Source organism: Chrysemys picta, chromosome 3, assembly GCF_011386835.1.
Source record: "Chrysemys picta bellii isolate R12L10 chromosome 3, ASM1138683v2, whole genome shotgun sequence".
NCBI classification, from domain to species: domain Eukaryota; kingdom Metazoa; phylum Chordata; order Testudines; family Emydidae; genus Chrysemys; species Chrysemys picta.
The window spans coordinates 66233862-66252143 of NC_088793.1; the positions used below are offsets into that span (position 1 = coordinate 66233862).

At 41.6% G+C, this 18282-nt stretch overlaps 1 protein-coding gene across 28 annotated transcripts in view; it reads left to right on the plus strand.

The window, feature by feature from the left end:
* Nucleotides 1–18282, plus strand: part of DOP1A (DOP1 leucine zipper like protein A) — a 101503-nt gene that overhangs the window by 20898 nt on the left and 62323 nt on the right. For 27 of the 28 annotated variants that reach the window (XR_010599512.1, XR_010599513.1, XR_010599514.1 and 24 more), the window contains 5 exons: nt 2024–2205; nt 4848–5018; nt 7100–7289; nt 8080–8178; nt 9692–9791. Coding sequence is in view for 21 of the 28 variants with exons in the window: in XM_042847449.2 (XP_042703383.2) it covers nt 2024–2205; nt 4848–5018; nt 7100–7289; nt 8080–8178; nt 9692–9791 (742 nt within the window). In the remaining 7 variants the exon portion in view is untranslated. Of the gene's footprint in view, nt 1–2023; nt 2206–4847; nt 5019–7099; nt 7290–8079; nt 8179–9691; nt 9792–18282 lie in introns of those variants that run through there. The other variant, XM_042847498.2, reaches the window with a different exon arrangement.

Consider the following 18282-nt stretch of genomic DNA (forward strand, 5'->3'; position numbering starts at 1 on the left):
GCTCTTTGATGATGGACACCACTTTTTCTTGATTTTTTCAGACTCCTGTTTGTTTCTTCTTTCTTCGTTCTTGAGATCACCCCTATAGTTCCCCCACCACCTCCACAATTCCTCTAATTATAAAGAGAAAGCTATAGTACACTAGGAAGGGCTCTTTCTGTCCTTACCCCAGATATCCTTGCCTTTATGCTGACCTCTCTCATGCTTCCAACCAGACAAGATGGTCCCTCACCCCGCACAGTAGCCCCAATTGGTTCTCTGCCCGTTATTCTTCCACACATACTCATCCCCTTTTATCTTGGCTATACTGATCAAGTCTGGAAGGAATTTACAAAGTGTGTGTTTATTAAACCAATTGTGTAACAATTCATCTCCAAATAAAACAGCTAAAGACATAATCCTTGCCAAAACCAACAGATTAAAACAAATTTGAAGTCTCTAGTACAAGCATTTTTGGTGCCCTCATGAACCAAAAAATAATAGGAAAATGTTAAGAAAAACCCAGTTCAGTTTCTGAATCATAATATTTCCAAAAGTCTTTTCCAATTTGCTCCAAATTTTAACTACAAAATCACAAGTTTTACCATGGGCTAATATCAGGTATATGAAATTCCAAGGCAAAGGGTAGGATAGTGCAGATAGAAATTGGGTTTATAATGGAAAGCAAGGTTCAGTCCAATTAGTAGTTAATTTTCATTAGGAAATACATACAAGTTAAATCCCTTGAAATAATTTAGTATGGAATATGAAATATTTTGTAATTTTCAACTGATTTATATATTTAAAGCTTACAGACAAAAGATGTAAAGTTTGCTGCTTACTCTGTGGGTAATCTGGGACCAGAAAACTGGTTAAGAAATTTTTGTCCAGGTTTCTAATGATTTTCAGTAGAAACTATTACTATGATAAGTGAGAAAGAAAGCACCACATTTTTCACAGGAGTACACTGAAAATCCTTCACTCCCTTTCTCTTTTGTTAAACTGGTGTAGCTTTGTTTATATTTAATCCCATCACTTCTAAACTTTTTAGCAAAATTAATAATTTACTCTAATTTTCATCGGACCAACCTATATTTTTCATGCTCCCAAAACTACCAGTGAGAGTTTTGGATGAGGCCAGGATTCGACTCTGAACATTGTTATTGCATTGTCAGTTAGTCAGCAAGATAAAAATATGGAATAACCCAGTGTACTTATGTGGCACTGCACAAACATAGGCCCTGATCCTGCAAGAAGCTCCATGTGGGCAGCCCCTTGTGCTCCCATGGAGCCTCATTGAACACTATTGGGTTCCATGTGTGCCCACAAGTCAGCCCATGTGGACCTCCATAATGGATTGGAGCCTCAAACTAACTGGTCCGAAGCACTTTTATTTTGCTCACTATGTCCTGTGGAATATTCAAAATTTGGGAGCACTGGTATGGTTGATGAGGACTACAGAGTAGTCAATTTGTATAAAAAGCTTTAGCTTTATTTTTTAATGTTGGTTATGGTATTCTCAGTACATTCTTACACTAAATAATGATGCATTATTAACAAAAACATCCAAAAATTCAAATGCAATTCTGAATTCCAATATAAAGGTAACCGTGAATTCAGTTACATCAGTTCTACAGTTTTTTGTTTTGCACACTGCATCAATCTATGCTTCTTAAACAGCAGCTGTTGATTTTTGCCTGGAATAATTTTAAAAGGGGTCATAAAGAGTCTGGTGAGTTTCTGCTGACAATCTGTATAGGCAGCTGGAGAGTTTTAATTTCTGTCCTGAAATACCACAGTGATACATGTGCCATAAAAACCTGAATAAAATAGAGTAGATAAACTTTAACTTGGGCCCTGATGTAAGTGAAATTGCACCTATTTACTCAATTTCACTTATGACAGGCACAAAGTAGGCCTCAGGGTAGAAGACAGTAGAACAATTTATTAAAATTGAAATGTGGGTCAGTTTTGTTTGGGTCATGGAAATGTATTATGTCTCCCAAGTGGGATATTTTTAATTGATTTAATTTTTTCTTGGCAGGTTTTACAAAACAATGCAAAATACCAAGTAGTACCTAAAAAGCTGACCATAGGCAAGCGTCTAGCACAATGCCTTCATCCAGCCTTGCCAGGTGGGGTTCATCGGAAGGCCCTTGAAACATATGAGATTATCTTCAAAATCATTGGACCCAAGCGTCTGGCTAAAGATCTTTTCCTGTACAGGTAAAAATAGTTAAAATGTCATTAACTTTCAGATTTTTAGTTCATCTAATGTAGTTTAGAAGACTTTTTCAGTTTCATATTTTAAACATGTTTTTAAAGATTCTATACAGATGGACAATATATGCTGGAGCAAAATGAGCCGCTTAGCTGCAGCATCTTGCAATATGACAAGTTACAGGCTGATGATAAACACAGTATCCTGTGATTTAACCAAAAACACCACTACTGATGCTTGGTGTAGGAAGACAGGCTCCAAGGTGCTAAGCGTCTCCATTAAAGGTGGCATATGCCATCTAAGGATCAAGTCCTTGAAGGACAAGAAGTGGCTTTTAGAGAGAAGTGTTGTCAGTAGCTACCGGTGTGGTGCTCTGCTCTTGTTCGATGATGATAACAGTCTGCTGTGTGCGTGTTCTCTCTGTGTGCTGCCCCAGCTCTGCCTAAATAGCTGACACCGCAGACCCCGAGAGAACCCCCAAAGACCACAGACTCTAGTAAGGTATGAAGGCACCCAGCCAGGTTTATTGTCAAACAAAGCACAGTAATAGTTTCCTATAGACTCTACAGGACATACTACGAATATGTGCCCCCAGGCAATGGACACAGCTCAGTCAGTGGCGGGACACTCCACTGCCTCCTAGGCTGGACGACGATGTGCACTTCCAGACCTATTCTTATACAGGTGCAGAACAAATTACTCATCCCTCCTGACGTATTAGGGTGCTGCTTCTCCCGTTACATGTTGGTTCAAACAAATCTATTCATCATGTTGTCCTTTTGACCCTGTCTTTAAGATGCACCTGCCTGTTCCTCGTTATCTCTGTGGAGTGTTCTGATGCCATTTTGGCACAAGTTCCTCTTATTAGCACTTATGTGTGGATGCACCTGCTTCTAGCAACCCTATTCTTGCCAACTTCTGTAAGTGGCGTCTGCCTCTGGCTTACAGCACAGCTTTTGCTTAGCAATGCCTGGAAGTACTTTGGTTCAGTCTTCAGGCCTCAGACTGGGCCTCTGACACAAAAGTTTGTTTCAGGGCCTCATCTTACTACAAGAAGTATTATCTGGAGACCAAGACAAGAGGGTATTTGAGAAACACAACAAGATACTCTTTAGTTGTTGAGAATGACATGGTACTTTCCTATATATATATATATATATATATATATATATATATAAAGAAAAAATTAATTTCTTCAGGCAACTTCATATTTTTAAAATATTTTCATTTCTATCATGTATGAATAGCACAGTTTTCACAAAGTTTTCTTTTCATCAGGGATTGTTAGGTGTTCTCTGGGCCTCTCACATCAGTGTGGCTCCAAGCATAATTTTTCCTAACATCTACTGATTATTTATTCATTCAGGGTCTGATCTATGACATCCGTGGGTTTTGAATTAGGCCCTCAATGATTCTGAAAAATAAAATTGTGTTCAGAATTCTTGTTTTTTACACATTTGTAGTAATTTCTAAGATTTGGCGCAGACAGTGAAGATGTATTTTTGTTAGTTAGAAAACCTCTGTTTTGTTCATCAAATTTAAAACTGACTTCTGTTTTCCTGAAATAACTATAGAAGCAGCAATTGCACATAGCAAATTTAGAAAATAACTTAGACACTGAGTTATAGAAAGATCAGATAAAAGAACAGCCTGTGCTGACTTATAACATAAAGGGATCAACCCAGTGAAGAGATTATTTTTTTTATATGCAATCCCAGTTTTTGATCGTTTGGGCAGCAATCATAATCCAGGAATGAACCATAGCATTAGCAGTCTGCCTTGTTTGGCTTTGTTTAGATAGATTTTATTGTTTTGGAATGGGGGTATGGAGAAGGGGTATTAGTTTATCACCCTCACAATGGGAAAAACCCTCATAATGGGAGTAACCTACTGTTCATTTACATTCATTCAATGTATGCTTATAAAATCAAACTTTCCTTTAACCCTTTTTAACATTCACACATGAGCAATGGGGCTATTGCTAGTTTGAGGACTCACTTGTGGGCTGAATATCTGCAATCAATGGATACTGTGTTGTTTGTTTTTAAAATTATTTTGTGTGATATTTGTATATATATTTTGTTTATCCTGCATCTTATTTTTGTAAAGTACAAGATCATAGTTTTTATTATAGGGAAATAATTTTCTGTACTTTTAACTTCTTCAAATTAAAAACATTAGTTCCCATTATGCCATGTTTACGTTTCTGTGTTTTCCTTATAGACTTGAAGATGCTTTACTTGTGGTGTTTTTTCATTTGATAATTCTTTTTCTACTATCCTGCATTTAAGATTTAATTTTCCATAGGTGGATCAGTTAAAATGATAGATTTTTCCCCTAGTCTTACTAAAGTAGTTCAGTTTCATCTTGTTATATACTTGTTACAAGTCACATGCAATTCTCTATCTCCCTTTCTTGAAATGAGATTGATAAGACTGCATAAAGTCAACTAGGGGCCTCACTGTACCAGTCTATTAACCTGGGACGTGTTCATCACCATAGTGTCTCTGTGCCAATACAAAACACCAAGATAAAAATATATTCTCGTGACAATGCTGGGCACTGCTATAACTGTTGTGTGACCTAGTTTAGGTGTGTCACATAAATAGCTTCCTGAAACAGTATTATTGTATTTTATTATTTACAGTTCTGGGCTATTTCCTCTTCTTGCCAATGCTGCTATGTCTGTCAAACCAGCATTACTCAGCCTGTATGAGATTTATTACCTTCCTTTGGGAAAAACATTAAAACCTGGTCTGCAAGGATTGCTAACTGGGATTCTGCCTGGTTTAGAGGAGGGATCAGAGTATTATGAGAGGTAAGAATATGATATACTAATATATTTGTACTACTAAAATATTAGTTTTTAATTTCATGAAGTGTTGAGTTTTGCTGATATGTTAAAAAAATTAGATATTTAAGTAACAGGTTTTATCCAGAAAATGATGTAATCAGAGATGAACATTAAGTTAATATCTTTTTAAAAGATTCCGAATATTATGTTAGAAGAAAGAGAAACTACTAATTAATGGCATATATTAAAAGGAAATCAAATCAGGTAGGCCCCAAATTGAACTCATTTTACAGTTTTAGAGATATGTAATACACTAGAAAAATTTATTTCTTCCATTTTGGTGGGTGGGTCTCCCCCCATGATTGTTTTATCTTTTTACAAACTTTGAAAACAAATAGGTGTTACACTTAATCTTGGTCCAAAATATAAATCTAAATTAAGTGCAAGGTATAGTAGACAAGAGCAGTAGGACCTTCTCTTCAGTTTACACACTAAAATTCCTATAATAGTATTGACCTTTCTGAGGGCAACGTATATATGTGAATACAAGTTTGCAGCAGGGAGCAGAAGCTGTTTCTGTCTGGGGAGTCCAAGACACAAACAGGAGGGGAAGAATGCTGTGATATTGTTGACAAGCACTGTAGCCCATGTGCAGCTAATGGTGGGATCTTGTCCATATGGAGGATGAGAGTGCACTTAATCTTTAGAAAAAGTTCTCTAGTTTTTTCAGGCTAAACTCCAAAGCAAGTATTATAGACTCTCCAAGTAGGGAGCTATTAGTATGGAGTTTACATATTCTTGATATTTCAAATCCCAAAACTGTAAAACTCTTAACTTTCACAGTTTGAGTCCAGTAAGAGCAATGGTTCCTGTCTCTTTATTTGACATGTGTATATATATATATATATATATATTGAACTACAAAAGTGGGTGGGGAAAAAATAGCACAAAAATGTAGATTATGTCATAAGAAGAATAGAGAATGTTTTGGGAGAAAAAATTAAAACAACTTTGTATTGTGGTCATGATTTTTGCAAATGACAAGGCATGTTAGGGTGTATCTACAATGCAGTGAGACACCTGTGGCTGGCCCGGGCCAGCTGACTCAGGTTCTTGGCAGAAGGGTGCTGGAACAATTTTTATAGTGGGGATGCTGAGAGCCATTAAACCAAACTGTAAACCCTGTATATAATAGAAACCACTTCAAGACAGGGTAGCACCACCAGCACACCTCCAGGAATTAAAGATTAATCTTTAATTAAAGATTGTCATGTTATGAAACCTCCAGGTATTCATCCAACCAAAATTGGCAACCCTAGCTCATGGGGCTCGGGCTAGGGGCTGTTTAATTGTACTTTAGATGTTTTGGCTTGGGCTGCAGGCTGAGACCCAGGAGTCTCCCACTCTCAGGGTCCTAGAGCCTGGGCTCCAGAGCGAGCCCCAGTGTCTGTACTGCAGTTAAACAGCCCCTTAGCCTGAGCCCCTCAAGCCAAAGTTAGCTAGCACAGGCCAGCTACAGGTTATTAAGTGTAGTGTAGACATACTGATGGTGTAATACTTCAATGTCAGCACTGATTCAAGTATTTTGTGCTGAGATTCAAGTGGGCCTTACTAGAGAAACAAGCTTCTCTGTGATAAAAATTTAGGTTCAGCTTTTAAACAGGGTCAAACTGCCCTAGCCTGTATGAAAAAGTAGTCGTCCATAGAATGTACTTCATCAGTACTTTTGTCCATATAGAAATTGTGAAGGATGTATCTTGCTTTGTATTTTCTTTTTAAAATTTTGTATTAAAATCAGTGCCAGACACATCTATCTTTCAGTGTTAATACATTTACCTATATCCAGTGGGTAATGCTGAAATTTCCTATAAATTGTGGTATTCTTGGAGGTCTTCTAGGATAATATATATTACAGTGCATTGCTTTCCGCAGCAAAGAATCTCTGTCTGCAGTATGTTGCTAAATATTGAACTTTACATTGATTGCTGCTTGTGTTCATACAGCCTGATTTCATGTTTTGTAAAGCAGAAAATGTTTAGTTTCCAAAGGTATGAGCTAATGCAACCTCTCTGTTCCATTGACCTCTTTTGTTACTTGTGCTGTAGAACCAACACTCTGTTGGAGAAGGTTGCTGGTGCAGTCGACCAATCAGCATTCTACAGTGCCCTTTGGGGTAGTCTTCTTACCAGTCCTGCGGTTCGGTTACCTGGAATCACATACGTCCTTTCCCATCTAAACAGGAAGCTTTCAATGGAAGATCAGCTCTATATAATTGGCAGTGACATTGAGTTAATGGTAATATGTTAATTCTTTAGTGTAAGGCTTATTTACATAACCATACAGCTTCCAGAGGTTTTCTGATGTCTTCTCAGTCTTTGAAAATAATCTTTACAGAAATAAATATATACATTTTGTTTATTTTTAGCACCAGTTAGACTGATATAGTATGCATGTTAGATGAAATTTCATAAATTAGATTTTAAAAATTGCTTGGTGTTTTTAAATTGTACTAACCATTCATTACCCTTGTCAATAAAAGTAGCAAAATTTCATGTTGCTTCTTGAAAAATGTGCAGTGACTTACTTTGCTGATTAAGCTAAATCAAGCCATGCATATATTAAGCAAAGCTTAAATGCTTTCTGTGGTTAGTAGAAATTGTGAAAATTACACGTCTACCCTGATATAATGTGACCCGATATAACACGAATTCTGATATAACGCGGTAAAGCAGTGCTCCGAGGGGGTGGGGCTGCACACTCCGGCGGATCAAAGCAAGTTCAATATAACGCAGTTTCACCTATAACGCGGTAAGATTTTTTGGCTCCCAGGGACAGCGTTATATCGAGGTAGAGGTGTATATCTTTCTTCCATGTTTTCATAATTTCATTTTTTTGTGTGTCTACATTGTTTACATTATATCTAATTTTGAACTAGGTTATTTTGATTTCTCAATTCTTCAGTATATTTAATAAGAGGACTGTAACAGATATCTGTGTTTGAGAGGTGTATATATGTATTCTTTGAAATATAATAAATTATGCTATCTTAATTACAAGTCTGTTTTTAATGGCAATGTTATTTCAGGTGGAAGCGGTAAGCACATCAGTGCAGGATTCCAGTGTATTAGTACAAAGGAGCACATTAGACCTTATACTCTTCTGCTTTCCATTCCATATGAGTCAGGTAAAATTTTAATATAAAATAAAGAAATATATATCCATATACTCCTTTATGTATAGATTGTTTTTCAGTCAAGTGCAGATATTAAGTCAATCTTTATTAATGGCTTTCTCCAAAATCAGAATAAATAGAATCCTCTATAAGAGAACCTTTCTCAAGTGGCTTGTGTGTTGGCATACAATGATCCCTGTCTCGTGGTGTTTAATATGTTGACATTTTACTGTATACAGACTGAATATAAGAAAAAACATTTATTATTTATAGAAACTTTTTTTTATGGTAGAGATGGGATCTGCTCTATTAGAAATTCCCTGATACAATTTCTAATTGAGTAGAAAACAAGTTATGTACTCATTTGTGAGTTTTCAAGTCCTCAGTATTGGAGAACTAAACATGAATAGTTAGGAGTTAGTAATGAGAAGGAACTTTTTACTTTCTAGATCACTTGGACAACTGCAACCCAGTTCAGTAGTGACTGAAATTTAGTGCTTGCTGGCAGTTAGCCACTGTCTGTTGTAAAATGATTTTGTGGGCGCAATCTCATTCCTAAAGGACAGTTGCTTTGTTTTGTTTTTAAATAAAAATATCTTCCTGTTGGCTCCTGATGACCTCTTTAAGGGAAATAAGTGATTGAGCATGCCTGGAGATAGAACTGCTCCTCACTCCTCATGGTGGTCCTTCCACTTCAGGGTTTAGATGGCACTGCAGCTGGGTAAAAGCTTTTAGATGAATAGATTTGTTTTTAGAAATATGCATTTTTTTCATGCTCTAAAATTGTTTGCAAATTTGGGTCTAAACTTGGAAAAAATGGAAAAATTTCAGAACTATTTGTTTTGACTTTTCATTTCAAAATGGTGTTTCAAATTGTAATGTGGCCAATTTTTAAGATAAAGTATCCCCAAAAAGGGTAAAAAAACCTCCACTTGAAAACAGCCAAATCAAAATGAAAAAAAATAAATAAAAAAACATTTAATTTTGAGTTGACTGAAACAATTTGATCAACTTGAAACAAATTGAAAAAGCAAAACACTTGATTTTGAATTGACCTGAAACATTTTGGTTGATTGGAACCCAAATTTCATTTGTCAGAGCTATCCATGTAGTACCTTTCTTGAGCACTAAAATTCACATAAGCTAGGGCTTTTTAAATACTAATCATTGAGGAGAAAATTATTTGAGACTGTATCCACTGGGGATTTTTTATTGCATTTTAATCAGTTTGCTTCCATTTGATAAGCAAAGTGAAATACATCGTAGTACGGTGATGGACTGTTAATAGAGGCAGCAATTTTCTACCATGGTTGCAGTGTCATGCAGCATTTTAATAGGTGGCAGTTCCAAATCGTAATCTCACTTTTTGATTTCCTAAGACTCAGAACTTTGTGCTACTTCATTGCTATGAATTCAGAGGTCTCAGGAAATTAAATAATTTTTATCCAGTGAATACTTATCCATTAGCCAGCTACAGATGTCACTTTCTGTGGTTAAACTACAATAATATACCTAATTTCTTCAGGCAACACGCCCAGACATGATCAGAATTTTGTCAGCAGCCCTCCATGTAGTACTACGCAGAGATATGTCACTCAACCGAAGGCTTTATGCATGGCTTCTAGGTAAGTTTCTACTGCATTTGATAATTAACTGTTTAATGGCAGAGAAAGGAATGTACTTGGTAAAAATAATACCAGGTACTTGTAATGGTGAAATCCTATGTATATGACTTAATAAATAAAAATCAGTGTTGATTATGTTCATGCTATATTTATGAGTTTAACACAGTTGCCACCAATGTATTAGACTATGCAAAGAAAGACCCCTGAAAAAGTTGTGTGTAGCAGATTTTGATTTTATCAAAAGTGACTGATAAGAAAACTATTACCTTTTCGTCAGCACAGCCATGTGAAAAAGTCCATGATAACAATATTCCTTGCTAGATATAAATTATTTATATAGTTTCCTATAGTGTAGAACCCATAGGCTCTAATCAGGAATCGGACTCATTGTGCCGGGAGCTGTATATGTTAAAAGATAGTCCCTGCCCCAGAGATCTAACAGTTTAAATTAAGACAAGACATAAGTCAGTGTAAATTACATTTGAAGCAGGAAGGGGTAAGGAGAATGAAAGGAACAATAATACGTTGAAATATATTTGAAAATAAATTTTTATATTAGCTCCCTGATTCCACAAACACTGATATATGTGCTTAACTTTAGGTATGTACATGTATACAGTACTGTGGTCTAAATTAGCATTTCTTAGCCTATTTTGGGCAGCTGCCATCTAGCTAAAAATGTCTCCATTGGTGAAAATAGTGGTACATTATGGAAGCTTAACGTCACATTGTATAATAGTTTTCATTTTGATATAATGCCAGTTGGTCAGAAAAAGAATTAATGAAGAGCTATGGAAAATGTCTGTTCTAATCAGTTTAAAAAATCTTTGAATATCAAACCAATATTTACTCATGATAGAAATTGGTTTATCTTCTGACTGTTTTTAAAAATACTGCTGATTAAACTCATGTCCTGTTCTGCCAGATGGGTTCATTCAGCAGGAGGATCAAAAATTCCAACTTCAATTAAACAATTTATTTTCATATCTATTTCACAGTTCAAAGCCTCTTTTATGAGCTACTTCTTGTCTTTTTAAGGAAGACAGGGAAACACATTTATATATATAGATCATTTCTCTAATTTTTCCAAATAAAAGAAAATTGCATTTAATAAATTAAAAAAAAAAATTAAGGTTAAATCTAAGTAACTATCCTTTTTGCTGTAAAACAGAACTTGAAACTTCTACAAAGAATGTTGACAACAACATTTGATACATCTTTGGTTATGTCTACACTATGAAATTAGGTCGATTTTATAGAAGTCAATTTTTAGAAATTGATTTTATACAGTCGATTGCGTATGTCCACACTAAGCGCATTAAGTCGGTGGAGTGCATCCTAACTACTATGGCTAGCATAGACTTATGGAGTGGTGCACTGTGGGTAGCTATCCCACAGTTCCCGCAGTCTCTGCCACCCATTGGAATTCTGGGTTAAGCTCCCAATGTCTGATGGGGCAAAAACATTGTCATGTGTGGTTTTGGGTACATGTCGTCAGTCGCCCCTCCCTCCGTGAAAGCAACGGCAGACAATCGTTTCGCGCCTTTTTTCCTGGGTTACCCGTGCAGACGCCATACCACGGCAAGCACGGAGCCTGCTAGGCTCACCGTCACTGCTGCTGTTGTTGGCAAGTCTACTGTGGGGGCTGCTGTGATCCAAGTAGCCAATGCAATCATTTACGATCTGTTATCAAGGTTAGTGACTCTGGGAAATGTGAGGGCCTTTTTAGATTTTAGGTGTATCATATTCCTGTCCTTTGTCGCTGGTGAAGAAGTCTTGCTGTACATTCCAGTCCGGTTGGTGCTGTAACACCCCATAGCACTTCTGTGGTTGACACATGTAACAGCTCCAGGACTCTTGCTCTTTTGCCTTGGCTGAGGTACCTTGCCCTACCTGGATCTCCAAGCATTTGACACAGAAGCACCTGCAGCGGCTGGCATTGCTACACAGCAGCAGCTCCTTGCCTTTGCAGCAGACGGTGCAGTAGGACTGCTAACTGTCGTCATCCACCGCTTCCCGCTGCAACTCTGCTCTCCTGCTCCCCAGCAACGAGCTCGGGGGATCCATACTGGTCCTCCTGGGTGCTGCTGGCAGCAGACGGTGCAGTAGGACTGGTAACTGTCCTCGTCGGACATGTAGCTTGGCCGGGGGTTCTGGGAACGTCTTCCCTGCCCAGCTTCTAGCAACCTCCATCACTGTATGGCTCCATCACTTCCCCTGCAACTCTGCTCTCCTGCTCCCCAGTGACGAGCTTGGGGGATCCGTTCATGAAGCCTGGACAGTAGTAAGGAGCAGTTCAACTATAGGCTGAGCAAGTGCAGAATGGTGGTAGAATGTGCCTTTGGACGTTTAAAAGCTCTCTGGCACTGTTGGTCAGACCTCAGCGCAAACAACATTCCCATTGTTACTGCTGCTTCCTGTGTGTTCCATAATATCTATGAGAGTAAGGGGGAGACGTTTATGGCGGAGTGAGAGGTTAAGGCAAATTGCCTGGTGTCCGATTTTGAACAGCCAGACACCAGGGCGATTAGAAGAGCACAGCAAGGCACGCCGCGCATCAGAGAGGCTTTGAAAACCAGTTTCATGACTGGCCAGCCTTTGGTGTGACAGTTGGGTGTCTTTCTCCTTGATGCAAACCCGCCCCCTTTGTTGATTTTAATTCCCTGTAAGCCAACCACCCCCATCCTTCGAAATAAAGTAACTATTGTTTTGAAATCATGCATTCTTTCTTTATTAATTTAAAAAAAAAAAGAGAGAGAACGGACAAGATAGCCCGGGTGGGGTGGGGGAGGAGGGAAGGACAAGGCCTCATTGTTTATTGTAGTCACACTGCAAATCAAAACTGTTTGAATGACAGCCTTCTGTTGCTTGGGCCATCCTCTGGAGTGGAGTGGCTGGGTGCCCGGAGCCTCCCCATCCGCATTCTTGGGCGTCTGGGTGAGGAGGCTATGGAACATGGGGAGGAGGGTAGGTGGTTATATGGTGGATGCAGTGGGGGTCGGTGTTCTTGTTGGCCTTCCTGCAGCTCCAACAGATGCTTCATCATGTCCGTTTGCTCCCCCATTAGCCTCAGCATCGCGTCCTGCCTCTGCTCTTCGCGCTCACTTAATTCTTTCCTGGCCTCTGCCACTGAATGCCTCCATGCAGTAAGCTGTGCCCTATCAGTGTGGGAGGACTGCATGAGCTCGGAAATCATGTCCTCATGAGTGTGTTTTTTTTGCCTTCTAATCTGCAATAACGTCAGGGACAGAGATGACAAGGGGGAGCGTAGAATGTTTCTGGGGGGACTGCATGGTCACCTGTGCTGCTGAGTTCGCCACGTTGACCAAATAGGAAATGAAATTCAAAAGTTCACGGGGCTTTTCCTGTGTATCTGGCTAGTGCATCAGAGTTGAAGGTGCTGTCCAGAGCGGTCACGATGGAGCACTCTGGGATAGCTCCCGGAGACCAATTCCGTCGATTTGCGTCTGCACTACCCCAAATTCGTCCTAGCAAAGTCGATTTTAGCGCTACTCCCCTCACTGGGGAGGAGTACAGAGGTCGATTTTAAGAGCCCTTTAGGTTGACAGAACGGGGTTAGTTGTGTGGATGCATTCATTTTTAAATTGACCTAACGCGGCTAAATTCGACCTAACCCTGTAGTGTAGAACAGGCCTTTCTCTAACTCATGGTGTGACTTCACACTATTTTCTTAAAATTATCGACGGCAGATTCCACAGCTATTCCATGTGTGCAATTTTCACAGACGTCAATGTGATTTCAGTAAATGGAGTGGCCGCATAGTTCAGCGTGTGCAAGTGTTGCAGAGTTAGCACACAATGAGTAGGCATAGCCTATATTCTGTACAATTATATAATCTCCGTTTTCCATTTAATTGGATATAGTTTTTATTAATATAATCATTTTTTCTTTGAGTTAATTGGTGTTGTGTTGCTCTATATTACTAATGAAGATTCTACTGTAAATATAAAAACATTCTTCTTTTAACTAAGTGGTGAGGCTCTTTTAGTCTAAGGTCTGGTCTACACTATGAGTTTAGGTCGACTTTAGCAGGGTTAAATCGAATTAAGCCTGGACACGTCCACACAACAAAGCCCTTTCTTTCGACTTAAAGGGCCCTTTAAACCGGTTTCTTTACTCCACCTCCGACGAGGGGATTAGCGCTAAAATCGGCCTTTGCGGGTCGGATTTGGGGTAGTGTGGACGGAATTCAACGTTATTGGCCTCCGGGAGCTATCCCACAGTGCTTCATTGTGACCGCTCTGGACAGCACTCTCAACTCAGATGCACTGACCAGGTAGACAGGAAAAGCCCCGCGAACTTTTGAATTTCATTTCCTGTTTGCCCAGCGTGGAGAGCACAGGTAACCACGCAGAGCTTATCAGCACAGGTAACCATGATGGAGTCCCAGGATCGCAAAAGAGCTCCAGCATGGACAGAACGGGAGGTACGGGATCTGCTCGCCATATGGGGGGATGAATCAGTGCTAGCTGAACTCTGTAGCAGTAAACGAAATGGCAAAATATTAGAAAAGGTCTCCAAGGCCATGAAGGACAGAGGCCATAGCAGGGACGCACAGCAATGCCGAGTGAAAATTAAGGAGCTAAGGCAAGCCTACCACAAAGCCAGAGAGGCAAACAGAAGGTCTGGGGCAGAGCCGCAAACATGCCGCTTCTACGCGGAGCTGCATGCCATTCTAGGGGGTGCAGCCACCACTACCCCAACCATGTGCTTTGACTCTGTCAATGGAGAAACCCGCAACAGGGAAGCGGATTCGGGGTACGCGCAAGATGATGATGATGAAGACAATGAAGATAGCTCACAGCAAGGAAGCGGAGAAACCGGTTTCCCCAACAGCCAGGATATGTTTATCACCCTGGACCTGGAACCAGTAACCCCCAAACTCACCCAAGGCGTGCTCCCAGACTCTGAGGGCACATAAGGGACCTCTGGTGAGTGTACCTTTTGTAAATATTACACATGGTTTAAAAGCAAGCGTGTTTAATGATTAATTTGCCCTGGCAATCACGGCCAGTACAGCTACTGGAAAAGTCTGTTAACGTGTTTGGGGATGGAGCAGAAATCCTCCAGGGACATCTCCAGAAAGCTCTCCTTCATGTACTCCCAAAGCCTTTGCAAAAGGTTTCTGGGGAGGGCTGCCTTATCCCGTCCGCCATGGTAGGACACTTTACCACGCCAGGCCAGTAGCACGTAGTCTGGAATCATTGCATAACAAAGCATGGCAGCGTATGGTCCCGGTGTTTGCTGGCATGCAGATGACATCCATTCCTTATCTCTCTTCGTTATCCTCAGGAGAGTGATATCATTCACGGTCACCTGGTTGAAATGGGGTGATTTTATTAAGGGGGCATTCAGAGGTGCCCATTCCTGCTCGGCTGAACAGAAATGTTCCCCACTGTTAGCCACGCGGTGGGGGGGGAGGGGTGAAGGGATCATCTCAGAGAATTGTGTGTGTGTGTGGGGGGGGTAGTTGGGTTTGTGCTGCATGTTAACCCGGAAACCCCAGCCCCTCCTTTTACATTGCAAACCCATTTTAAATGGCCAACCCAACGGGTCCTTGGTATGGGAAATGGGGGCGCTACTGTTTGAAACCATTCCCACATGTTATGAGGGTTAAAAAAGCCAAAAGACTGTGGCTTACCATGGCTGCCTGCAAGCCGAATTCTGTTGCCTGGCACCGCGTGAGTGATCTCTCACATCAAACCGGCAGGCCCTCAATATAAGAGGAAAAATGCGACCTTGTAACGAAAGCACATGTGCTGTGTAATGTGAACAGCAAAATTTAACGTGAAAGAGTGTACCCATTGTTCTCTAAAATGTGTCTTTTTTAACCACCTCTCCCTTGTCCTCCACCAGCTGCAAATGTTTCTCCTTCGCAGAGGCTAGCAAAGATTAGAAGGAGAAAATGGCGGACTCGGGATGATATGTTCACGGAGCTCCAGATGTCCTCCAACGCTGAAAGAGCACAGCAGAATGCGTGGAGGCAGTCAATGTCAGACTACAGAAAAGCACAATATGAACGAGAGGAGAGGTGGCGGGCTGAATTGCGGGATGAATAGAGCAAGTGGCGGGCTGAAGATGATAGCTGGCGTCAGCTTGCAGACAGAAGGCAAGAGTTGATGCTCCGGCTGCTGGAGCATCAAACTGATATGCTCCAGCATATGGTTGAGCTGCAGGAAAGGCAGCAGGAGCAGAGACCCGCTACAGCCCCTGTGTAACCAACAGCCCTCCTCCCCAAGTTCCATTGCCTCCTCACCCAGACACCCAAGAACACGGTGGGGGGGCCTCCGGCCACCCAGTCACTCCACCCCAGATGATTGCCCGAGCATCGGAAGGCTGGCCTTCAATAAGTGTTAAAGTTTTAAAGTTTTAAACTGCAGTGTGTCCTTTTCCTTTCCTCCTCCCCGATCCCTCTCGGGCTACCTTGGCAATTATCCCCCTAGTTGTGTGATGAATTAATAAAGAATGCATGAATGTGAAGTAACAATGACTTTATTGCCTCTGCAAGCGGTGCTCGAAGGGAGGAGGGGAGGGTGGGGTGGTTAGTTTACAGGGAAGTAGAGTGAACCGGGTGGGGTGGGGGTGGGGGGGGCGGAGGGTTCATCAAGGAGAAACAAACAGAAGTTTCACACCGTAGCCTGGCCAGTCACAAAACTCGTTTTCAAAGCTTCTCTGATGCACGCCGCGCCCTGCTGTACTCTTCTAACCGCTCTGGTGTCTGGCTGCGCGTAATCAGCAACCAGGCGATTTGCCTCAACCTCCCACCCCACCATAAATGTCTCCCCCTTACTCTCACAGATATTGTGGAGCGCACAGCAAGCAGCAATAACAATGGGGATATTCTTTTCGCTGAGGTCTGAGCGAGTCAGTAAGCTGTGCCAGCGCGCTTTTAAACATCCAAATGCACATTCCACCACCATTCGGCACTTGCTCAGCCTGTAGTTGAACAGGTCCTGACTACTGTCCAGGCTGCCTGTGTACGGCTTCATGAGCCATGGCATTAAGGGGTAGGCTGGGTCCCCAAGGATCACGATAGGCATTTCAACATCCCCAACGGTTATTTTCTGGTCCGTGAAGAAAGTCCCTTCCTCCAACTTTCAAAACAGACCAGAGTGCCTGAAGACGCGAGCATCATGTACCTTTCCCGGCCATCCCACGTTGATGTTGGTGAAACGTCCCTTGTGATCCACCAGGGCTTGCAGCACCATTGAAAAGTACCCCTTGCGGTTTATGTACTCGGTGGCTTGGTGCTCCGGTGCCAAGATAGGGATATGGGTTCCGTCTATCGCCCCACCACAGTTTGGGAATCCCATTGCAGCAAAGCCATCCACTATGGCCTGCACGTTTCCCAGAGTCACTACCCTTGATATCAGCAGGTCTTTGATTGCCCTGGCAACTTGGATCACAGCAGCCCCCACAGTAGATTTGCCCACTCCAAATTGATTCCCGACTGACCGGTAGCTGTCTGGCGTTGCAAGCTTCCACAGGGCTATTGCCACTCGCTTCTCAACTGTGAGGGCTGCTCTCATCCTGGTATTTTGGCGCTTCAGGGCAGGGGAAAGCAAGTCACAAAGTTCCATGAAAGTGCCCTTACGCATGCGAAAGTTTCGCAGCCACTGGGCATCGTCCCAGACCTGCAACACGTTGCGGTCCCACCAGTCTGTGCTTGTTTCCCGGGCCCAGAATCGGCGTTCCACGGCATGAACCTGCCCCAGTAACACCATGATTTGCACATTGCTGGGGCCCGCACCTTGTGTGAGGGCTGTGTCCATGTCAATTTCCTCATCACTCTTGTTGCCGCGCTGCAATCGCCTCATTGGCTGGTCCTGGTTTTGCTTTGGCATGTCCTGGCTCTGCATATACTCCAGGACAATGTGTGTGGTGTTCATAGTGCTCATAATTGCTGCGGTGATCTGAGCGGGCTCCATGATTCCAGTGCTATGGCGTCTGGTCTGAAAAAAGGCGCACAACTGATGGAGGGAGGGAGGGGCGAGTGACGACATGGCGTACAGGTACAGGGAATTAAAATCAACAAAGGTGGCTGTGCATCAGGGAGAAACACAAACAACTGTCACACAGAATGCCCCCCGCCCAAAGATTGAACTCAAAACCCTGGGTTTAGCAGGCCGTTGATTTCACGGAGGGAGTGGGAAGCAAATGAATACATCTATTTTTTACATCTTAAGCTGGCAGCAGACGGTGCAGCATGACTGATAGCCCTTGGCATCTTCTGGGTGCTTGGTAGAAGATACTGTACTACGACTGCTAGCCATCATCGTCAAGACGGTTCAATAGGACTGCCGGCAGGACTGAGTCTCCAGGAGACAAAGCATGTCTGCCCAGGTGCCTCTGATTGAACTGGAATATGACGATGATGGATATCAATCTTAATACACAATCTACTGCCAAAAGGCAAGGGGCTGCTGCTGTGTAGCAATGCAGCCCCACGTCTGCCAGCACCCAGATAGCC